Source organism: Neopelma chrysocephalum, unplaced genomic scaffold (genome assembly GCF_003984885.1).
Source record: "Neopelma chrysocephalum unplaced genomic scaffold, ASM398488v2 Primary Assembly neopelma1_97, whole genome shotgun sequence".
Taxonomy (NCBI): domain Eukaryota; kingdom Metazoa; phylum Chordata; class Aves; order Passeriformes; family Pipridae; genus Neopelma; species Neopelma chrysocephalum.
In genome coordinates this window covers 798982-823273 of record NW_020897760.1, presented here as the reverse complement: position 1 = coordinate 823273, position 24292 = coordinate 798982, and the positions used below count along the sequence as shown (strand labels likewise).

The 24292-nt window shown below is 50.2% G+C and overlaps 1 protein-coding gene across 7 annotated transcripts; it reads left to right on the top strand.

The window, feature by feature from the left end:
* The first annotated feature begins 329 nt into the window (after positions 1 to 329).
* Positions 330 to 24292, top strand: KANK4 (KN motif and ankyrin repeat domains 4). Of its 7 annotated transcripts, none has more exons than XM_027694401.1 (11): positions 9018 to 9291; positions 10562 to 10802; positions 12234 to 12317; positions 13676 to 15562; positions 16494 to 16605; positions 17942 to 18172; positions 18708 to 18795; positions 19165 to 19384; positions 20698 to 20840; positions 21863 to 22063; positions 22756 to 24292. In XM_027694401.1, the coding sequence occupies exons 3-11, from the start codon at positions 12302 to 12304 to the stop codon at positions 22855 to 22857; spliced, it is 3000 nt and encodes a 999-aa protein (XP_027550202.1). In that variant the 5' UTR covers positions 9018 to 9291; positions 10562 to 10802; positions 12234 to 12301; the 3' UTR covers positions 22858 to 24292. The 7 variants fall into 7 exon arrangements, with proteins under 7 accessions (XP_027550204.1, XP_027550199.1, XP_027550200.1 ...); XM_027694397.1 differs by having other exon boundaries at positions 13673 to 15562; XM_027694403.1 differs by lacking the exons at positions 9018 to 9291; positions 10562 to 10802 and adding an exon at positions 330 to 388 and having other exon boundaries at positions 12236 to 12317.

Sequence of the window (24292 nt, the reverse complement as noted above, 5' to 3'; positions counted from 1 at the left end):
GAAGGGCCGAGCCAGAGAACAGCTGGTGCGAATACAGTTCAAGTTTTGCATCCCGAGCACAACTCCGCAGATTTCCCTTCCCGCCGCTCTCGGTCCGCATCTATACAAACAGGATGAGCTACAAAAGTATAAATAAAGCGCTAAACTGAATACCGCGGGCATGAGGGAAGGGAAAATACACCCAAAAGAAGTGGATTTCTGGCCTCCCAGGGCAGCCCATGTCCCGCTGTCCCGCCCGCAGCCCATCCCCGCTGCCTCGGGCCGCCCCCGGCCCCGCTGCCCGGGGGAGGGCACCGGGTCCCGCTCCGCCCCCGGGTCCCGCCCCGGGCCCCTCCCGGAGGAGGCAGCGGGATCGCAGGCTTGAGACAGCCGCGCTCGGCAGGTCCAGGTACGGCCGCGCCGGGCGGGGACACCGGGCGGGACCGCGGGGGCAGCGGGACCCGGCACCCGGGAGGGGGGAACTGGGGACCACCGCTCCCACTGTCCCCGGGACTGCACCGGAGGGGCTGGAGGGATGATCCGGCGGTATTTGGGGGAGGGTTAGGAGAGAATTTGGGATTTGTGCCTGGGCATGCTCGGCGGGGTTTCGGGAGTGCTCTGGAGGGTGCGCCAGGGGTGCGCTGGAAGGTGCTTTTGGGGTGCCTCAGAGGGTACTCAGGAGGATATTCGGGGGGATGCTTTAAAAGTGCTCAGGGATCCTTCAGAGTATGCTCTAAGGTGCTCAGGGAATACGTGGGAGCGCTTTTAAGGGGATGCTCATTGGTGTGCTTCTGGGGATGCTGCCTAGGGTGTTCGAGGGGTGCTTCAATGTTGCTCTGGCGGTGCTCTGACGGTGCTCCAAGGGTGCTCCGGCGGTGCTCAGGGTGCTTGGCCCCTCAGATGGCTGCCTGGGGGCAGCAGCAGCCCAGGATCACTCGGGACAGGAGCGTTTCCAGCGCACCCCTGGGTGCGGGATGGAGGAGCGTGGGCAGCGGGGAGAGGGCAAGAAGGCTCCGAGCCCTGGTGGGACCCCCAGATGTCACCGTGTGAGGGCTGGGAAGGGCCCCCAGGCCCCGGGAAATGCAGCGGAAATCCCCAGGATCCCAGAGCAGCCAGAGTTGTATTTAGCCTCAAAGCCCAACCATAAAACCCTCCCCAGCCATAAAGACGTGGTTCAACCGAGCCCCAGCCCAGCCTCCCCGGCTGAGCGTGGTCACCCACGCCTGCCTCCAGCCTCTCACGGTTTCCTTGCCGGCGTTCCAGCCGTCCGGACGCAGGAACTCTTGGCACCGTAACTCGTTTCTGCCTCTGCTGAGGGCTGTGCTCCGGTTCCCCGAGCCGCGTGTCCCTCGGGGCTCGGCCGCAGGGCTGGCCTGGATTCAGAGCGGGGCCAGGCTGAGCTCGGGGGTTCTGCATCCTCGGGGGGCCAAGCGAGGGGCTGCTCCAGCGGCGGGTTTGGCAGCGAGCGCAGGGACAGGCAGTGCCTCTCCCTCGCAGGCAGCATCGCCTTTCCTCGGCAGTGGAGGCTGCCAGGGCATTTCTAAACAGCCCAACTCTGCCGGGACCAGGCGTGTCCCGGGCAACTTGTGCTGATTTCCCGCAGGCCTGAGGGAAAGATGTGCCAGGCTCGGGCTGAGCTCAGGGAGAAATCAGAGTGAGTGGGAACAGGGAGCTGCCCCTCCAGGATAGACCATTGCTGAGATCTGTTTAGAAGAGGCTACACAGAAAGTGGGTTGGATAATCTCAACTACAAGTCCAAGTTCAGAATGGAGGAAGTGATCTGGATGCTCTGGGTGTGATGTTCACCTTCCAGAGGTGGAAGTGGGGCTGTACTGTGCTGGGATATCTCATTTTCCTGGCAGCTCCGGGATGCAACACCACCAGGAAGGATTTCACAAACCAGGAATTAAATATTTTAGCTGTGTTGCCCAAATGAAGATGATGAACACCTGAAAACATTGCATATGCAGGATAAGGGTAGCAACCACAGTGATGGGCAGAGAAGGGGAACACTGTAAAAAAATCAGCATTTTCCTTCGGACCTGTTTCACAGTCTTCTCAGTGTTTTGTGTTTGATTTGGGATGGGCTAAATGGGAAACTCTGGTCTCTTAAATGATTCCTAAAGTGGTAAATGAGGCGGGGGTAGCCCGTAACCTCAGGTTTATCACTGATTATTTGTTGCTTTGATTGTAATATTTAAAAAATAAATATATCTGCGGAAATGGCAGCCAGCTCGATGAGCAGCAACCTGGCCAGGGAATCCGTGGTTGAGGAGGTCTCAGTGAATAGAGTCATTAAAATAATCCTGGAACTGGAAGATGAGATGTCAGGGAGCCTGTTGCTGCTGTGGGCTCTGTCAGCTTCCTGGTGCAGTTTCCAAATGACTTGTGAATAGGAAAGCCAGGGTCATATTCAGCTCCTTTCCAGAAAGTCCTGTTATGGGGAAGCTTTTACCTCCCAGGAGCAGGCATAATGAAGGGCTGGGGCTGTCCCATTCCCACATATTTATTTGCCACCAAACAGCAGTGCAGCGTTACTTCCAGTCACACAGCCTCTGTGTCCTGTGGCGTGGGCACCCTTCGGGAGGGAGAGGTTTGGTCTCAAACATTCCTTGCATCAAGAGCGGTGTTGAGATCCTGGGACATGGCTGGTTGGATGAATACAGGCTCATTCACAAGTTCAGTGCCAATTAAGGTCCCTCCCCCAGTGGTCCTACAGCTGCCAAATATTTTGAAAGTCGCATTTTTGTCCCCGAGTGTTGTACGTCAAATCTTAGGTCTTTTCAAGGAAGCTTTGGGAGCAGCACCAGGGCTGAGCATGGCCCCATTGGTTAGAGAAGAAAAGTCAATATGGGAAATTATTGTATTTTCCATTCAGTGCCCCATATGACAGGGGTTATGTGACTCTGCCTCGCTGAAGAGCAGCAGGATGCAGATTTTGGTCAATAGAGGCCTGACCCCAACTCAAGGGGCGTGAAGGAATCCATGGCTTGGGGCAGAAATCCTTGACCAGGTTCATTGGCACACTGACAATGCCAGGGGAGAGTGGTGGGGAGGAACCAGCTGCAGGGAGCTCCTTCTTCACCCTATTTATTTTAGACCTCAGTGGAATTCATGTTTCTGCACTGTGCCCTGGGAAGCCTCGAGTCCTGCCCATCCCAGGGTTTAAAGAGCACATGAAAAAAAAGGTATTGTCATTATTATGATAATATACTGCCAAAATGGACAATTTGGTGGAGTTAGAAATGTGAAATATGGTGAAAAAGCCACCCAGAGATCCCCATCTTCCAAATGGGAATATCTTTAATTTATCATTGCAGTCAGTTCCTCTATCGATCAGGATTGAATGTGAGTCTTGGTGCAAGGGAGAAAGCTGGAAATGCATCAGTAAATCTGAGCTTGGTCAAAAACCTGAAGAAAATTCCCCATTTCCTAAACCCTCTCATGACCTGGGTGAGTGATAGGAATTGTGTCTGCAGGGCTCCCAGCTCCTGGCATCCGCTTGGAAATCACCAGGAGAGGAGGAAGTCAGCATGTCCATCCCCTCTGCAGTCCCAATCAATGTAGAGAGTGGTTTCAGGTGGCCTGAAAAAGAAATTTCCTGTTTGAAGAGGTTTTTAAACCTGTCAGGAGTGTGATCAATCTGAGTCTTCTTGTCTCCAGCCAGAAATCGATGTAAAATGACTCTGTGTCTCCAATGGGGCTGCAGGGATTGCCCAGGGAAGAGGAGAAAAACTGGCATGCAGAGAAAAGGGATTTCCTAAAAGCAACCAAAAGTGCCATTTTCAGCAGAGGAGGAGCCGAGTTGATGGTTGGACTTTGCTGAGGTCAGACAGAATAGACACCAGGTCACCAGTCTGCTTTCGCAACCACAAATGCACTTTTTGGCAATTTCTCAGGCTGGTGGGTTTAGAAAGCCCTGTTTGGGTGTCAGGGTGAGTTTTTCCGGTTCCATAAACCAGTGTTTCATCTTCAGTAAGCACTGAGGGGATTCGATATGGTACAGCACCTTCCTTCCCTGTCCATCTCATGTCTTGGCAAGCAGTGAAGAGGAAGAGCCTTTCCCAGGAAGCAGGAGCACTTTGGTTTGTTGGTTCCTCCATATCCAGCTTCTGAAAACGCCCAAAGATCCTGTTTTTCCTTAGGAAATGGAGAGTGATTCCAGCCCAGCTTGGGCCAAAGCTCTGGCTCTTGAGCAGGATGAGTGCAGGAACCCTAGGGATACACTAAACCCTGGCCAAGCCAATAATAGAATCCTAGAATGGGTGGATTGGAAGGGACCTTAAAGATCATCTCATTCCAGCCCCTCTGCCATGGGCAGGGATACCTTCCACTAGACTGGATCCCTCAAAACCCCAACCCCATAATGTTGGTATCAGCTTCTTTGACTTACTCAGTATGATGGCAGCAAAGATTGACTTGTTCCAAGGTCAAGGAGATGGAAACCAGCTGCTTGGAAGAGATCAGAAGCCAGAGGAGGGCTTCATTATTTTCCCTCAAAACTTGTGGGATTGAACAAAAAGAATAAACATTAGCAACGAGGCACCTCAGATTTTTGTTTGCCTTCTGACTATGGAGCACTTTTCATTTAGGGCTTTAGGTGGCTTTTGTGATCACCTGCCTCTGGGAAAGGAGACTTTAGGGAAAACACCACAGTTTTCAAGGCATGGGATAAAATCATGAGAATCCACCGAAGCTTTTGTATGACCGTGACTGGAAAGAGCTGAAGGTCACTCAGAAAAGAGGTTATCAGAGGAGGGGGTGAATGTGATCACTTTCCCCTCCTGCTAAGCCATAAAAGAGGGAGAGAGTTTGGATATCTGATACCTCCAGGTCTCTTCCTGACCCGTCTCTAATGGAAATGCTGGCAGGGAGCTCACAACATTTATTATACAGCAATAAGCAGCTTTATTAAAATCGGTGTCCACACGACTTTATTACAGGCATTGGAAAAGATGCCTGAAATGGCTGTTTAAGTACTGCCGGCCGCTGAGGGTTGCACACTCAAGGGTTGCTGAAAGTGATCACCTTCTTTATTAAGTGGTGCTGGGTTAATTATTCAGATTTCTTGTGAACCTTCTCCTTTCAAACACCAGGGAGGCCCCACATGCCTCCAAGATGTTTTCCATGCATGCAGCCCCCAGCTCCAGCCCCAACCACCTCCTTCACTGCTTCATGTACACAGTTTTGCGGAAAGGATGGGAGGCCAGCCTGGACCTCTCCATCATCAGCCACGAGCTGATGGGTTGCAGAGGGAGCTCTCCCTTCTTCAGCACGGACAAATTGCTTCCAGCTCCCAGCTCTCCTCGGAGTACTCCTTGGGCAGGCAGCAGCCAAGGGAGCTTCTGCCTGGAGCGCGGTAAGATGTGGGGCTGGGGCCACAGGGCACTCGTTGCCATCAGCCACATGCTGAAGCCACCCCCTGGTACAGGATGGAGGCTCTTCCCATACAGCAGCTGGTTTTGCATCTCCAAATCTAGTCCTGCTCCACCTCAGCACGTGCTGTGGGTGATACCAGCACAGAGGGAAGCCTACCCAGCAAGTGCAGCATGGCTGCAGGAATGGATCCAGTGATGGATCCATCTTGGAAACTTGCCTTTCTGGGTTTATAGCAGCAGCTCAGGCATCATCTGGTCTCCCCACTTTAATTTTGGGTCTGCTGAGCTGCCTTCTGTCCCCCAGAAGTGTGCCCACATCCTGAGCTGTCATTCCAGGGAATGCCGTGGATCATGGGACCACTGGCAACAATGATTGCACCTAGGAAGCTGGCTGATGGGCTCCCGGGATGCGGATCTCTTCCAGCAGAAACCCTGTCTGCTCTCACTTTGGAAAACCTCATGACAACTCCTTGCAGAGCAAACCAGGACTTTAAACCGCTTTTATTTAGTTAGTTATTTATTTAATCCCACAAAGTTTTCAAGCTTCTTTTTTAGTCCTGGAGGGAAAGTCCTTCCCATGGCTGTGCCAGCCGGCAGCGGATCACAGCCCGCGGCTGCACAGCGGAGATCCCACCCGTGTGGATGTCCCCAGCAGACTGGAAATGGGTTATTTTTCTTCCTTTGCAGTGAAAACAGAATTGAAAAATCAGTACAACAAATATTCCCTGAGAGGCCATATTTATTCCTGGTATGTTCATTTGCAATAATAGCTCAGCTGGTTGTTGTGCAATCCAGCAGACCGCCTGGATGGAGCAGGTTTGGGTGTAACCCTTTGGGTACCGAGGGCTAACTCCCTCTGTGGGTTGTCCAGAGGAGATCCTGCCACTCTGCTCAGCTCTAATGAGGCACATCTGGAGGGCTGTGTCCAGTTTTGGGCTCCTCAGGACAAGAAAGACATGGAGATCCAGTGGAGGGCTGTGAAGATGATGAGGGGACTGGAGCGTCTCTCAGGAAAAAAGGCTGAAGGAGTTGGGCCTGTTCATCCTCGAGAAAAGATTACTGGATATAAGTATCTGCAGAGAGATGTCAGAGGATAGACCAAGCTCTGCTTGGTGGTGCCCAGCAATGGGACAAGAGGCAACAGGTAGAGAAACTGATGCCCAGGAAGTTCCACCTGGATATGAGGACGAACTTCTTTACTGTGCACTGACTAAGCACTTAGAGCTTGCCCAGAGAGGGTGTGGAGTCTCCTTCACTGGAGATTTTCCAGAGTCATCTGGATGCAATCCTGAGTAACATGCTTGAGCAGGGAGGTGGTACTGGATGACCTCAGTTGTCCCTTCCAACCTTAATCATTCTGTGATGGGTCCGTGTGGTGCAGAGGAGCAGGGGGCCAAACCTGCCGTCCCACAGCAATTCTGGTGGGGAGGGGAAGGCAGCAGCCTCTTTGCCCAGTGGCCCTGCCAGCATCCAAGAAGGCAGTGGTGGCCATGCAGGGATGGATGGGATAGCTGTTGAGCCACTTCAGGGCCGTCTGGTTTCTCTCATCCATGGGAGCAGCCTGCAAAGCAAAATCTCTTCCGACAGCTGCAGTGCCTAATGTAAAACAGCAGCAGCTTTAGGCCATGACCTCAGTTCTCACGCTCAGGGGATGATTTCAGCAGTGCCCAGGTGAACCCCTTCCCCATTTCCCACCCTGCACCAGCTCCCTTGGGCAAAGCTATCAGAAGCCGTTTGTAAATCCATCAAGCACCAACCCATAATTAATTAATTTGCATGTTTTGACTCCTTCTCTTTATTGCTCCTGATTAAAAGCTTATTTAAGGGGTCACAGACTTTTTAAGGACCATGGGGATTAAAGCTGGGAACAACTGTAGGCCGTATGTGTGTAATTGCAATAAGGAAATGCTCCAAATTAAAGCTTCCTGCTAGTTCTTTCCAGTGGGAAAATGAAACAGTTCTTTCAGAATTACTTTAAAATCAGTGTCATATAGAAATATGTATATTTTTTCCATCGAGATGCTTTGTCTGGAGAACAGAATATGCTCAGAAGATGCACAAGCATAACTAAACTAGAAGAATTCAGCAGAAAATAAGCCAACGTGCTCTTACGTTGGTTTTGAATCTCAAGCTCAGTAATTGCCTGTGACAGCAGAAAGCCATCGACACCGAGTCACAGCCCTGCGCGGTGTGGGATGGAGCCGCGTGGGAAAGGCGGCAGTTGGGAAAGGCAGTGTTTGGGAAAGGCGGCATTTAACCGGCTGCAGAAATTATTTTTCATTCCTCGGGTAGGAAGTTAACCCATCTGTGCCTCGGGGGGAGCTGGCAAGGACAAACACTGCTGGTTCTCTGCACGTCCAGATACTCTGCTTCCTGCAAAGGCAAAACTTTTCTGCTTTCCCTCAAAGTTAATCTGTTAAAGTCCCGTTTGATGGTTGCAGGGAGCTGGAGCACTGCCAGCAGCTCTGCTCTCACACGGTGACAAGATGTGGTTTTTCTCCCTAACATGAGCATTTTGGTTTTGCTGCTCATTAAGTGATGGGAAAGGTGCTGGCACTGCTCTGTGATGTGAGTCCCTGGTGAGAGCCCCCAGGTCCCAGGGGATGCCTCCACTTCCCAGGATTTTCTTTCCCAGCCATGGAAGATGTTTGCAGCCCAGGCAGGGACTGAACCCCTCTGCTTTTGCAAACGTGAGGTTGTTCCAAGTTCAGTGCAGAGACTGAGGGATTGGTCCCTCTTGCCAGCCTGCAATCCAGGATGCTCCAGGGGAATAGCCATGCAGAAGCTTGGGATGGGATTGGGTTTGGTATTCTGCCCAGCACTGAGCTGCATGCCACGAGTACCCTGCCCAAAATCACAGAATCACAGAATGGTTTGGGTTGGAAGAGACCTTAAAGACCATCTCATTCCACTGCCCTGCCATGGGCAGGGACACTTTCCACTAAACAAAGTTTCTCCAAGTGTCATCCAACCTGGCCTTGAACACTTCCAAGGATGGGGCAACCACAGCTCTGCCAGCTGCCCCCCTCCTCCTCTGTCGGCAGTTTGGAATTTGGATTGATAACCCCACTGTAAAGGACTGGAGTGTTCTATCCAGAGAGTCCCACTGGCCCCGAGTGGGCATCCCCCGCCCGTGCTGCCGTCACACATGGCCGCATTCCCGCTGCTCCCGCCATCTCCCCATCCCATTCAGCATTCCCGCTGCTCCTGCCGCCTCCCCATCCCGTTCAGCATCCCCTGGGGCCGCGGGTGGGTGGGCGTGACAAGAGGGGCCGGAGCTGCGAGGAGAAGGGTGAAGGGCTGAGGGGCTGTGTCTGCTCCGCGCGTGGGAACGGAGCTCCAGCGGGATAAACTACGGACATTGAGACCTTCTGCAGCTTTCCTAAAGCTGCTGCCTTTGAATTGCGTTTCCTTGGGAGAGGCGCTCATGGAATTGCTAATGCTCCAGCCCGGAGGGTGCAGCATGCGGAGGGCGAATGCCGGCTGCAGCCGCAGCATCAGGTATAGCAACAAACCCGGCGTTAATTATTGACTGTCTCTTCAATAATCAATCCTGATAAGGGAGGCAGCCCCCTGACAGCCCAGGCAGCGCTTTTGTGTTTCCTGGAAAAGATAACCATTCCGTGGAAAGTAACTCATTTTATGCACCGGGGTTGAACTGTCCTCGGAAAGGTCATACGGGAGCCACGGGCTGCTTTATTGGAAAATCAATCCCTCTTTTGTGCTTCTTGGTTTAAACTTGTATTTGCTTTCCGAGCAAGGTCACTGCTCAGCTGACCAACTTTTTAACTGCTGGAAAAGGCTGGGGTTAAACCACGACACATGTGTGCTGCTCCAAACCCTTTGTTGCTGGTTCTGGGCATGGAAAAATATGCTTTTGAGGGAGGCAAGAGCTTCTGCTCCCCGGTGGGCTTGTAGGTGCCAGCGTGAGAAGGTAACACGGCAAAATGCTTTTCTAACCGTAGTTTTTGCTTTCACTGTGAAGTGCTGAAGCCATTGCTGCAGTGCAGGAGGACAGGCAGAGCTCAAATAATGTTTTACAGCTAACAAGGCTGTGCTGGTGAATTATCTTCTTATTTATAGGCTCAGGGTTAACTGTTTCCAATTTAAAATTATGGGTAAGATGCTCTGAGAGAATGAAATTTGTGTATCTTTTTCTGTGTGGTTGAGTTAATTTGTTATTTAAATGTTTTGGGGTGTTATGGTACTCTCCTTTCTACTGGCTGGGGTGGATGGGGGAGCTGCTGGGTGCTCACAATCCCTGGCAAGTGGGACAGAGTGAAAGGGGGGTTAAATGTGACTGGAAAGAGCCAGTGTTTGAGTCCAGACTAGTTAAAAAGACAGTACATTGTCCCTGCAAACGGGCTGCTCCAGGGAATAAAACCACTTTGCTCTGTGCTGTTTACACAAATTTGGCTTCTCTGCTTCCATTTCTGTATATATTTATTCCTGCCTTAAGAAAGCAGCGTAATTCCAATCTGGATTAATCTTCCCCACAGCCTCTCTGTGTAGTAAAGGTAAAAATCAGCAATGCTGTGCACACAGTGGTGTTGCCTGCCTGGAGAGGAAAATAAATGTTCTGCAATTTTATTTAATAGAGTAAAACTCAGCAAATACAGAATCCAACAGAGGGTCAGCGTAACTGGTTTTAGAAGGAGTGAGACCCACCTAAAAGTCCTGCCCTGCCCTAAGTTGTGGGCTGGACTCTGGATGCAGGGGTCTGCTTCTTCTGGCGGACTACTTCATCTTTGAATCTCATTTTTATTAGGGACCGGCATGGGAAAGAAGCCATGGGGTACAAGGAGCCACATTTTTTGGCTCTAAGCCATCTGCTCCGTGTCTAAGCTGCCCCAGGGGGAGGCCAGGAAAACATCAGCAAGCTGGTTGGGTACATTCAGCATCCTTTTACGAGGTGATTTTGAAGTACATTGGTCAAAAGAGAAAAGTCATAGTATCAATTTGGGCTGCAGAGTTGGGACCCAGCCAACTCGTAAATGATCCAAATAGCTGAAATTATCTAGATATTAAAATCCATCCTCTTCACTGGCTTTTCCTCCACTCCTAAATAAATCACCTAGAAGAGTGGAGTGTAGCCGATCAGACTGTAGCTGGGATCTGTAACTGGCTGCAATTGGAAAATTAAAGAAAAAACAACATTTTAAAAAGGGGTTAGTGTTTGGTTTGGCTCATGCTGTTATTGGCAGGAGGAGGCAGAAGGAATTGCCCTTTATAGGAGTGTGGTTAATTGGAGAGCATGTTAGGAGCTGCTGGACAAGGTGTCACAGGAACTCACATGGTGTTGGGTGGGCATCAACTGTGCCATCTGTCCGTGTGAGTATTGAGGTACCAACCCTGCAGGAGCTCTTGAGAGTTTTGATGTTCTCCTTGGATTGGGACCTTCCTGACTTTTTATACATCAACAGTAAACATGTCAACTTGATTGACAGCTAATTGTTTCTTTAAAAGGTTTTGATCTTTCAAAGTATCTGTCATAGAATCCTGGAATGATTTGGGTTGGAAGGGACCTTAAACCTCATCTTGTTCCACCCCCCTGCCATGGGCAGGGACACCTTCCACTAGACCAGGTTGTTTAAAGCTTTGTCCAAGCTGGCCTTGAACACTTCCAGGGTTGGGGCAATGTCCTGTGGTAATAATACAGCAGGATTTTACTTAATTTTTGGTCTTTGTTTGGTAAAGGTCAGCTGGAACCCCTTCATGGGGAGCTCTGGAACTGTGGTCAAGTAGTAAAGCCCTTGCTGAGGCAAAACACTACATGCAGAAAATGAGTTCAGATCCTGATGTTTGGTCCATGAGATGAATGTGAGCTGGGGCTGGCTCTGCACGATCTTTGCACTGCTTGGTCCTACCCTGAGAATCTTGCATAGCTCAGGGAGGCACTGGAGAAGCAGGGATGGACTTCCAAGTGGCTGCAGGACCATCTCTGGCCATGAATCAAATTAAGTACTTTAAGGAAAATCCCAAACAAAAAACCTACTGTTCAAGAAACTCCCACTTCATCCGTTGTAGCAGAAATTAAAACCAGACCTTCTCACTCTAAACACTGTTTTTGTTCTCACACAAGCCAGGAAACCTCCTGCAGTGATGTCCAACTGCCTCAACCTCTTTCACCCTTCCCTGCCTCTTCCCTATGTGTTTCTAAAGGTCCTGGAGAAGAGAAGCTTCACCCGGGGCTTTTCTTGGTTGTTCCCAGCCTTAATCTCTCATATTCCGGGAGTATCTTACCCATGTCCAGGTGATGGGAAGGAGCTGGAGGGCAACACAGTCCAGGAAGGATGTTGGTGTTGGCTGTGGTAGATCTCCACCTGAAGCCCTTCCCTGAGCTGAAAGCAATTTGTCTGTGGCTCAGTGCAATTTGGTGAAGGTTCTTTATAACAGTGGGGACGTGCTCTGAATGGCTTTCATTTGAACAAGATTCAAAATAAATTTTGAATCTTTGGTTGTTAAGGATTAAAAAAAAAAAGAAAAGGTGACAGACCAATAATTTCTGTGTGTAGTTTATATTGCTGTTCTCAGATGTATTGTGTTGGATATCTCCAGCTTGCAGGAGTCAAGGAAGAGTCCCTGTGCCATCAGTCTCAAGTCACCCTAAATGTCTGTCTGTCCTCGTTTGCAGTCAAATCATCTGTAATGCAGAGGATGTTTTGTAAGAACCAGCTACCTGGGACGTGTCTGTGAAGTACAAGTTGTTGCCACTGGAAAAGGAGCTATTGATTTAAGCAGCTTCAAAGACACCACTGGGCTGCAGAATATGGGAAAGAGGAGAGGGTGGCCTGTGAAGAGCTGTAAGGCGAGATTAAGTTCACATGGTTGAGCATTTTTTTATTAAATTAAAAGTATCCATTTCTCTTTTTTTCAAGGGTGAAGTGACTCATCAGCCTTAGCTGTCAGAAGATGCTGAAGTGACAGCCCACTTAGACCCTACCATGGAGAAGACAGAAGGTATGGAGGCTACAGGATGTTTACTTGCTCATTTGTTCCTTGAAAAAAAACCTGTGTATTAATTTCCTTACCAGAAATACTGTAAATAACCTGTTCTTTATAGATGTGGGGCCAGGAGATGAAAAATTAATTGTTCATGTATTATGCAAGCTTCCTAAACCACAGTAAAGTGTGGTCCCAGCTCTAAATCCGCACATATTTGTCCTCCTGTCTTCTGTGGTGTGTAGGCAGGACAGATCCCTGCTCCCACCATCCAGTCTTTGCTCCTGGGCCCTGTTACCCCATGAGATGTCTTCCCTCAGTCCTTCCTCTGACTTCCACGTGCTACTTCCCATCTGAATGGTGTCTGCATCTCAGTGATGCTCTGTGATGAGCAAGCAGCACCAAAAACCACGCCAAACTGTCCTGGTCCTCACCAGCTGCTGCACCAGGATGGAGCCTCAGGGATCAGCCATGGAACCTGGTTTCTCCTGGTTGAGCTGCTGCTCCTCATCCTCACTGAGCACAGCGTGTTTGCTCAGAGGTGCAAAGCAGCCCAAACGACTGTGATTTCAGGGACTTGCTGCATAAAGAAAACGATCAATGATGCAGCAGTTTAACTATTTAGACTCTCAGGGTGGAAACTGGGGGGCTGTGAGATTAATGTATTAAGGTGTGTTAAAGCAGGAGCCTGGGGGCTGTGGGTCTGAAGTGGTGCCGTTTGCCTGCGCTGCTGGATGGGCAAACCCACTGCCACACATTTTGTGGTGACTTGCCTCAATTAAGAGCTGTGCTCGGTGCCGTGAGCCAGTCACCTTGCGATGCACGTGTTCCGCATGGATGTGGCTTCTGGGTCCAGCCTCTGCCCACTGCCCTATCCATCATTTTCAAGGAATAATTTGTGACCTGGTGTTTGCAGATGAAGCGATGCGATGCAATGATTTTCCTGTTTGGTGTGCGTGGCACTGTGTATGCCACTGAAAAGTTAAAACCAAACCAAAAGCCTTGAAAAATGTCATTGTCACAGATTGGTCCCACCTTCTGTTATTGAGCTGCATTTATTATCCATCAGGCAGCTCTTTATACACAGGCACATAGCTCTGCCTGCAAAACCTGCTCTTTGCTTAATTGCCAATTAGAGCCATGATTTCAGCAAATTTTCAGCTTCCTTGGTGCAACAATTATCTGATTCACCTCTGGAAAACCAGATTGGAGCTTGGTGCACGTTGCTGTGTCTGGTGTGCGCAGCTTCACCATGAACTTCAGCCCCCGCCTGCCCAAAACTGAGATGAAAAGAGCAAAAACATCTCCTCCCTACTCCAAACAGCTTTTTTGTTTTCAAAATTAAATCATCTCTTTTTTCTGGGTTGTTCCAGCAGATGGTCAGCCACCCAAAGCCAGCGGGGAGAGGGAGCAGCCCCGCAGCCTCCCCTACTCCCTGGAGACGCCATACGGCTTTCACTTGGATCTGGACTTCCTGAAGTACGTGGATGACATCGAGAAAGGGAACACCATCAGAAGGGTCCATATCCACCGCAGAGCCAAGCAGCCCAAATTCAGTACCCTGCCCCGAAACTTCAGCCTGCCCGAGAACGGCTCCCGCGGGTGCACCTCTGCTCCCAGCAAGAGCTGGACGGCGGCCTGCTCCTTCCCACAGAGAAAGGCGTCCCTGGGGGAGGAGACCCCTCGTGCCCTCCTGCCCAGCGAGGCAGCCCCGCCGGCAGCCGATGAGCCAAGTTACCGGAGGAAAGCCCTCCTGGCAGAGACACGGCGGCAGGCGGAGCTGGGCTGGCAAGAGGGCGAGCTCCGGGAGCGGCCGCAGCTGCTGAGAGCCTCCAGCATGCCCGATGCACTGCCGCCCAGCCAGACCCCCCTGGGCGATGGCAGGGGACTCTCGCCCCTCCGGCCCCCTCCCCAGCACTGCCACGACCAGAGCAGCTCCGAAAGCACCTTTCGCTCCAGCTCCGACAGCACCACGTTAAACCTCCCCCGGGCAGTGAGCTCGGAGCAAGACATCTCCTTTCAGCATCTGAGTGGGGTTATCCCAGGGCTGGTACCCCTGCAGCCCCCGTGGCAGAACCAGCATGCCTCGGCACCACAGCTGCAGGTGGTGATGGAGAGTGGAGGCGAGGAGGGAGATGCTGCCGACGCCAGTGGTTGCTCTGACGTGGCCGGAGCTGAACTAGCATCACCAGCTGCCCTCCAGGTCACGGAGGAGAACACGAACCCTGGGGAAAAGGGGCTCAGTGTGAGTGAAATGGCTCTGAATGTGCTGAAGGAAGGTGAGGAGGGCAGTGTCCAGGCTGGAGAGGACAAGGAGAGCGGTGTTCCGCAGGCTCCTGACGCTGGAGAGCCCGGCGGGGTCATGGCACTGAAGCAGCAGATTGCTGATCTGGAGGAGCAGCTGGGCAAGAAGAAAGAGGAGCTCAAGCAGGTCAAAGCAGTGCTGGAGCAGCAGGATCATGAGATCAAGGAGAAGGAGAAAAGCATTAAGCTACTGGCCAGCTCCAAAGCTCAGCTGGAAGAGCAGCTGTGCCAGGAAAAGTCCAAAGAGGCCGAGCTGCAGTTGCGGCAGAGCAACAGGGCTTTGCAGTGCCTTGATGCTGCGGTGAACACTGATCTCTCACAGGTGCCAGGGGTCAGGCAAGCCCATGATAAAGGCATCAATGTAAATATCCCACTCTCCACCAAATCCATAGGCTGCAGCACTCACAGAGCAGACAACATGAACACACAGGTGATGGAGTTGGGTGCTCAGAGAGAGCAGGGACTGGCAGACACTTGTACCGGCGTCAGTGGAGAGGGACCCGGACATTTTGGTGAAGGCAGCATCGAGGCTGGACTTCATGCTCCGTGCTTCACCCAGCTGCAGATTGATGAGCACCTCGGTGATGACAATCAGAACCACCGGAATAACCGTGACACCCAGAGCCTCACTGCGGGAAGCAATCAAGGAGGCAATGCAGGCTTTGGAGAGGAGAAACCTCGAGAAGGGCTGGAAGAGGAAGGTCCCCCCAACCATGAGGATCTCCCGGCTGTCGACCCCATTGGCCAATATGTGAAAAAAATCCAGGAGCTCCTGCAGGAGCAGTGGCTGTGTCTGGAGCATGGGTACCCCGAGCTGGCAAGCGCTATCAAGCAGCCAGCCTCCAAGCTCAGCTCCATTCAGAACCAATTAGTTAATTCTCTAAACTCTTTGCTCTCTGCCTACTCTACACAAGGGCCCACGGATAAGGAGAATTCAAACACACACTATCAACAGTTGGGTAAATAATATTAACATCAACATCTCTGGGCCAAATCTCTTCCCGTTTATTCCAGTGTTGATCAGGGGGGATGTGATGGAACAGTTGTTGTCAGTCAGATCAGAAATAGTCCCTCTTGACCATGATGAGAAAGGCAAATCTCTGCACATCACAAGCTATGGATCTGAAATTTAAAAAAGCAAACAAAATGACATAGGAGCTGATAAAGCTGTGGTTCAGTTATATGCAGGATCAGCTTCCAAAAGCAGCCGTCATGGTGGCTGTTGCATCAAATAAGCAGTTTTTTTTATTTGGATTGAACATCTCAGTTTGCAGGGATGTGGGACTGGTGCTCATCTGGAGTAAATCAGCATGGAGTTCTCCAGAACCCAAACCAGTCAAATGAACTGAGCAACTAGGCTGGGAAAAGACCTGTCCCCACTCACATCTAAACCAATTTTAGCTCATATCAAGATGAGAACTCAATGCCTGTTCACGGTTGGAGTGAGGGGGCTTACAAATAGATAGGTGACCTATTGCTTGTAAACAATACATAGAGACTATTCAAAGTCCTGTGGAAAGACTCATCCATGTAGTAGTATAGGAGGTTTATATAGGAAATTTCCAGTACATTAGTACTGGGAAAAAAATAGAGCCAAAACATTATTACAAATGTAAAATCTACTATTCATAGGACACATATATAATTCCCAATCACTTCCTTTATATTCCCAGTCACTTGGAGATGTCTGAGACCTGTATTTAAAGGTGGCAGGGCAGGGTCAGGTTGTGGCCAGCTGCATCCATAGTTTTGCAAGACATAAAAAGACTCTCAAAAGATGAAGTAAGATGTTTACAATTATGATTTGTAGTTTGTTGCTAGAGGTTGGGAATAATTAACCCTAATTATGGCACATCTGCTTAATTAATCTATTATTTTGTATTTTGGTAGAAAACTCTCCAACCACAAGTCTTAAATCCATCATGAAAAAGAAAGGTTATGGTTTCCATGCAGGAGGCAATGGGACCAAAAAGAATCTTCAGTTTGTTGGGGTAAATGGTGGGTAAGCATCCGTTCAGAAGAGAAAACTGCCTTTTAACATGTAATGTCCTCTGTATCGCTGGAGAAGTCATTCTTTTCCCCCCTCTTTTCCGCTCCAAACCTCTTGATTAAAAGGTTAGTTGAAATGGAGACTCCTTTCTCCCTTCTTTAACCCAGCACTGATAATCTGTGCATAACCCCATAGAAAAGTTGTTGGTGTTTTCAGGGCAGCGAGGGACATGCTGGGGACTGACACTCTCTGCACACCCATCTCTTAGGGCTTCATCCAAAACCCAGCTGGGGAAGATGGGAAGATTCCATGGGAAGATTCCATGAGAAGATTTCCACTGACCTTGGTGGGTTTTGGAGGAGGTCAGCATTGCCTGGGTGGGCACGCTGCCACTAACCTGCCTCCACGCTCCAGCCACAGCCAACGCAAGTTGGTTCAGGGCCTGGAAAAGACTATTTTGGTAAATAAGGAATTACCTTGGGGTGAAGGAAGACCTGTACTTCAGGTTGTGCTCCAGCCCCTCGTTCCATGTGTATCCAATATCCAACACTCCTTGGCCTGTGAGTTAACTAGAGACAGCATATGCTCTAGGTGTATCTTCTACCGAGGAGTACATGTGCTGCATGAAGAGGGCAGGACATGTTCCTCTGTCCCTGAGCTGTGCTAACAACTGCGTGTGCAAATTTGGATGCTGATTTCTGCTCACATACACTCCTCTGACTTCCAAGTTGCTGGGTTCATCAGGTGTTACTCACTCAATTGTGCAGAGCTTCTTCTACCAAATGGGTACAACTTGCAGGGAGTGGAGGAATCTTGATTACTTTGAGAAAAATTTTGGGGTCACTCAGAGTGAAATGTTCTGTCTTGTGGAAGATGTTGTTAATACTTTTAAGACAATCAAAGGAGAGATGTCTCTAGCAGGGCTGCTCGAATGGTGGACTCAGGCCTGGGCTGGAGCTGCAAACCTGTTTTTTATCTAGTGGTCCTCAAGGTTGCTGACACACCACCAGCGCTGCTTTGCCACAATGTGCCGGCAGCTCCCAGCAGGGAAGTGCCACACAGCGCTTGCCTGGCCATACTGGGGCTTGTGCCATGGACATCCCTCCAAACCCGCCGAGTAGTCCCTGACGTAACCTTGCCTGCTGCTCATTTACTGCTTCTATCATGCTCCTGCTAGCTTAAGCAGCCAAAACCAGACTAACCCCGAGTTTGGCTGTGGTTCAGACCTTTTAACTTGCTTATTGTCACTCCGGGCTTCACCCAAGGCCCATTGGACTCAATGAGTCTTGGTCAGGCCCTGTGGCTGCAGATGGGGAAGGAGTGAGTAACATGTGGTGTCCTCAAATAGCTACGAAACGACCTCAAGCGAAGACACGAGTTGTGAAGACAGCCCATCAGATGGCGACGCTGAGAGCGAGACGGAGAGGAGAGACGACGATGTGGAGCCCACGCGGGTAGATGCTGGAGGTGAAAGCCAGGGTGCTTCCTCAGGGACCCCCTCCCAGGAGAAGTGTGAGGATGAGGAGCAGCAGGAGCCATCGGCAGAAGCAGCACCTTGCTCTCAGCAGGAGGCTGACAGGTAACCGGAACCAGGCGGTGATGGTGCCGTCTGTCGTGCTCCTGCAGCCACAGGACCCGCAGCACTGCAGGGCTGGGGTTGGGGCTTCGTCTGCTCTGTGGAACGGCAGCACTGACCTCTCTAGACAAGGAAAAGGTTTTAAAGAGCTAAATATTTTCTGAGTTAACGCAGAATCTAATGGGGATTGATTCAGGCCCTGTGCCTGACTTTGGAAAAGACTGACTCATATTTGGTGAGAGTTAGCTCATTTCTCCCCTCTCGTGTAAAGTTTCATGGTAAAGTTCTTTGCAGATTCAGAAATAAGATTTTTTTTCCACTTTAAGAATTCTTGAAGTTGACCACATGAATCTGTGACTCTGGACTTAAATCCTTATTTAAGTACCTAACTTTGTACCTAAAATTTGGGACAACTTGTGTCCATAAAGTTAAGCTCTTAAGTGTTGAACATATTCTGACATAAACTGCATGTTCTCCTATATGCTTCCATACCTCCTGCAAGTCCTGTCCCATGATGGATTTACCCTTTTCCCTCTAGATGCAAACCCTCTGAAGATTTCCTTGCCAACTGCCAGCTCCTCAGCGAACACCTCTCAGAAATCTGCACCACAAGTGACAAGTACCTGGTACAGATATTTTCCAATCCCATTTCAGACATGGTTCAGTTTAATGGATAAGATTATCCTGATGGTAGTCTGTGCCTTACCATGCCATGGACAGCTTTGTGAGGAGAGGGGGATGAGGTGACATCTGAGTCAGTTTTAGAATAACCAAAAAGAATGGAAAGGGAGGGGAAAAAAGAGGATGAAGGCTTTGTCTGCTTACTCACCCAGGTTACCAAAGGAAATTCCTTTCCTCCTCAAGTTATAGCAGTAATCATCAAACCATAAGCTAAATACTGGCTGGGCAATGCTGGAGCATGTGGGGTGAGGAGCTGGGGCAGCCACTGCTGTGCAGAGACTCCGACAGTAATGGGGACACCTTGGTGTTTTCAGCGGCATGTCCTTGGCTCCATCTGCCAGGAGTGGTTCCAGGTGTCCAGCCACAAGTCTTCCAGCCCAGAGGTGGTCGCAGCGTATCTCAGGGCACTGAGGGCCATCCAGCCCCAGCTCCTGAAGATGATGGTGAACGTGACTGACAGGAATGGTAACACGGCTCTTCACTACAGCGTTTCCCACTCCAACTTCCCCGTTGCAAAGCTCCTGTTAGACACAGGTAGGAACAGTGGCTTTGCTCAGCCATGGCTTTTGCTGGGTATGGCCCCGCAGGTGATGAACACAGTGTGCAGAGCCAGCAGTGGGGGTTCATGAACAGTCCCAGGCATGGCAAACAGGGAATGAGGTCCAGGGTCCTCTCAGGGAGCTCAGTCAGGAGCAAAAGGAGATGGGACAGAGGTGGGCCTGAGGACCAACTACAGCTTCCATTCAAGGGACCTATCTAGCATTAAGCATGCAGTCAAGGTCCATCCAGGAGACAAATATGGGCCAAGGTCAATCCAAAATACATGCATGGGGCCAAAGTCCATCCATGGTTGACCTGAAGACCAGCATCCTCCCCCATAGCCCATACTAGGGCCTATGGCTGTGGGACATAAGCGCCTTCACACATCTTGAGGGTTTTTCAGTCTGACTTTGGGGATGGCTCAGGGTCCCTGTACCCAAGGGGGTGTCCCCCATGGCCCCAGTCCAGGTGGGATGCGGGGGGCTCCCCCATCTTCTTGTAGCAGCCAATGCCACATCATGCCTTGGGGCAGGAGGATCAGACCCCAGAGAGCATAACAACCACCCTGAGTAGTGTGGAAAATCTCCATGTTAAACTATTGAACTTTCAGCTTGTGTTGCAATGAAAGAACAAAAATCTCAGCTGAGCTTGTACAGGGCAAAAATGTGCGCGTGCTCTGAGAGAATAAAGGCACTTTGGTCTTTTCTCATGGGCCAGACAATCCGTTAAATGTTTGGGAAATGGCAGATTATCATACACATCTATAACCCAATTGTTGCTGCAGCAGCACAGGGAGGGAAGAGTTTGTCCCCTTCTGTTGCCAAGTAATTGAGGCAGCTGAGTCCCTGGGGGAAGGCTGGACCTGAGCCCTCACCCCCAAACATGGCTCATTCCTTGTGGTGGAGCTGGAAATGGGCTCTTTGAAGTGAAAAATGAGTGAAATGGAGCCAGGATGATTTCCACGCCCATTGGGTGACAGTCGTATTTCTGCTGCTCCCTTACCACAGAAGCCAAAGCAAACAGCCCATAGCTCCACAACCAGCATGTGCTCGAGGCATTAATTATCCCCCTTTTATTTTTATTTGTTGTGGTCTTCAAAGTTAATTGAGTTGACCTCAGCAGTTGTAATTAACTGTAGCACCAGGGGCCATTTAACGCTGCGCTCACAAGCCTGGATATTTAACACAGATAAATCTCAATCCTGTATAATTATGGAATAACTCCTGTTTCTGGGAATATGAGATGCCACATGCTTTATAACTCACTCTCTGCTTCCCATTCCCTCTTGGTGAATCCATCCCCTCCAGGAGTGTGCCGCCTGGACCTGCAGAACCGCGCTGGCTACACGGCGGTGATGCTCACCCCGCTGGCGGCCGCCGAGACCCGCCAGGACATGGAGGTGGTGATGAGGCTGCTGAGGGAGGGGGATGTCAACCTCCAATCTGCCCAGGTGTGTTGCTGTAGGCTGTTTGAAAATGGAGCGTGGCCCTGTGTGGGACAGTGACACGGCTGTGGGTGGATATTTATTTGGCAAAGACATCCCGTAGAGCTTGTAGCCTCCTATTCACAGCCATTGCTTGTGTGATACCAGTTCAAGCTGTGGCATCATCATGTCCCCATGGAGATCTTGGGCTGAGGGGTATAATCTGGGTTCCTTACATGGCAGCGGCAGGCTGAGACTCAGCAACAGACATTGGGTTGGAGTTGCTGCTTCCCAAAAGTTCCAAAAGCAACCTCAGCTGAATTGCAGTGTGGCCACCCACCAGCTCCCTGGGAAGGGACATGAGAGCTGGGTAAAATGAAGAGACTAAAGAAAGGCTGAAAATTTTGCAAAACAATTTTTCTGAGATAAAAATCAGAAGTGACACCAGGGAGGAGCAGTGAGGGGTGGACCCCACAGTATGGGAGCCCCAGATCTGCTGGAGAGCAGGTGCTTCATGAGAGAGTCACATATTTTCATCTTTGGGATGACAGTACCTTCATCCAGCTCTTCTTACAAACTGCCGTAAAAGTTAGTCTAGACCTATGTTAAATGGCTGAGGAGGGTTGGGAGACCCATGTGGGGGGGCAGCTGGGAGCTGGGCAGTTTGGCCATGCTGCAAGGACCCTCTGCATGGCCTTGGTGCAAGTGAATGGGTATCTCTTGCAATATGTGCTGAAGATCCCCAGTGTGATTTAAAAATAACATGCAATAGGCAATATTTGTGTGAATTGTTATTATATATGTACTATGCATTAATAATCCACAATATTGTGATATATGGTTATGGGACATGGGTTAGTGGTGGGCTTGGCGGTGCTGGGTTAACAGTTGGACTTGATGATCTTAGAGGGCTTTGCCAAGCTAAATAATTCTATGATTCCATATATGCAATAATATTCATTGTTATTATTATCTCTAACAGTCCAAGCGAACAGGACTGTGGGAGGTGGTGGGCAGGGGGTGTTCAGCCTCTCCCTGTGACCTTGCAGGGAGGACAGACTGCCCTGATGCTGGGGGTCAGCCACGAGCGGGACGACATGGTGCGAGCCCTCCTGTCCTGCCAGGCTGATGTCAACCTGCAGGACGAGGAGGGGACAACAGCCCTGATGGTGGCCTGTCGACAGGGCAACATGGACATCGTCAGGCTCCTCTTGGCCCAGCCTGGCTGCCAGGTCATGCTGATGGACAAGGTAAGGCTCTGGTCCCACCCACAGCCTCACTGCACCAGGGAGGGAAAGCTCACGTGGGATCGATCAGATTGCAATCCCTGAGTGGTGGTTTTTAAGCAAGGAAGTACAATTTCAGTCCATTTTCTAATCAGGGGATCACTTTTAGGAGAGCACCCCTGGTTTCAGTGCTTGCTGTGCCACAGATGGAGTGGATGCAACAGCATCCTACATCCCTGCTGTAGCCCAGGCAGGAGCACCAGGGGGAAGAGCCCAACCTGGTGTAAACCTAAAAAAACAGATGAAACCCTGGACATGTGGAATCAGCAGACCTTCAGCTCCAAGAAATTAGCAGGAATTAACTCTTCTCTGAGAATCGACTCCTCTCCATGGGGACAGGGCTGGGCTGGGAGCAGCACGGCCGGATGGTAGAAATTCCTCCTGCTGGGCCACATGGCTGTTTAGACTTATGGAACTATTTTCTAATTAAACTACAGTTTTGTCTAAGACAGGCGGGAGGGCAGCAGGGCCAGGCAAAGGCACAGCAGGGGTGTGTTTGGTGTGGTTGAGGTTGAGGCCCAGAGGGAGGTTTGCAGGATGGTGACTCATTGTAAACCAGAGAGGAACTGGAGGGAAGGCGGTTTTGGGGATGGAGCTGGGAGGGCGGGGGGCAGAGGCAGGGATTTGGTGATGTCTGACCTCCTCCCTCCCTGCAGGGTGGTAACTCGGCCCTATCTCTGGCCCAGGGCGCTGCCCATGGGGACATTGCGGCACTGCTGAGAGCCCACATGGAGCACAGCCCGTCCCTGTCAGCATGACCCAGCAGGGAGAAGGAACCAGAAGGGGAGCTGGGAACAAACAGCTCCTCCTTGAACAGCCCTGCTGTGGCAGGGCCAATCCAGTGGGTTAACAGGGGAGGAACCCTGCCTGCATTATCTGTGGACGTTCCCTGTGTCTAATTCTCCTCATTCATCCCACTCACACCCCCTATTCTGCACCCAGTGCCACAAACAACTTCAGACTCTTCTGTCGGCTCCTCCTGGTATAGGTTTGGCAGGTGAGCGACTGAAATGAAGGAGAAAAGCACATTAGAAAAGCAATACTTAGTCTTTTGTAACCTTACATTATGGGTGTCCTTTTAATCGACTACTTAACTGTATCTCATTTAACTTGTAAGTTTGTGTCCTAATATTTATTATCAGCTCTTCTGTAAGTAGTGGCAGGCAGTGATTACTCAGTATATGTAACAACAAACACAAGCTGGATGGATTATGGAAAGCATAAAATCCTATTTATGTTTGCTTATGTGGGTTTGATGGAAGAATTAAAAATTAATGCTCTAGGAAAATATTTGAGTATGCCAGACCCAAACACACAGATATTGTTTTGCCTGGATTTGAAATTACCATATGGCTCTTATTTTTTCCTAATTAAGTTTGAGCTAATGGGGAAGCACAGCCCATTGACATGCTCTGTGCATCACAGCGGAGCGGATCAGGGTATCCCAAGCACAAGGAGATCACAACAGATTCCCATCCCAGGATTTGTTAATATTGTCCAAGAGTTCTGTGGACTGACAGATGCCTTTTGGACAAGCTGCTTCTCTCTGATTTCCCTCATGCTCGACTTTAATATGCCCAAACTCCTCCTGTGTAAAGCCGTGCTATGATTTAGTTGATGGAATTGGACGGCACCAGGGTCTCCCCCACCACACAGGGTCCAGCATCACCTCAAATCACGCATAGGGCAGGAGTTTTCTTCAATCCCTCTGATGCTGACAGAGAGGGAGGGAGGGCTCAGGTCCCACTTTTCCAGACATATTTGTTGTGTTGCATCAGGAGCCAGCGGATGCTCTCTGTTGGCTTTGGTGGAGCTGGATGCCACCACCAGCGGAGCAAACCCAAGTCTCCCTTCCACCACCAAAAGCAACTCTCCCTATTTAGCTAATGACTCTTCTTTGTTACTCAGCAGAAGTGAATCCTGACCCACTTTGGTCGTTTTAAGTCACTTCACATCATGACAAAGTGTCCCTTGAGCTGCCTTGAGCCCCTGTCCTTCCTGCCTTGCAGGGAGGGGAGGACAGCCCCTGCCCTCTGTTTTCCATGGAAATCTGCTGTCTGCTCTGTTTTCTTTCCTTTATTCACATTTCCAGTCCAAAGCATTCACTATCTCAAATGTCTGTCTACCTTTTATATCTGTATCCCAAAATGCAGTTACCTCCTTTATGTATAAATAAACTGAGTAAAACCTTTC

Excerpts from the sequence above, each read along its gene's own strand:
- KANK4 (XM_027694398.1), top strand. Across the intron at positions 15,563-16,493 it reads CACACACTATCAACAGTTGG|AAAACTCTCCAACCACAAGT; the intron begins GTAAATAATATT and ends GTATTTTGGTAG. Across the intron at positions 22,064-22,755 it reads AGGTCATGCTGATGGACAAG|GGTGGTAACTCGGCCCTATC; the intron begins GTAAGGCTCTGG and ends CCCTCCCTGCAG.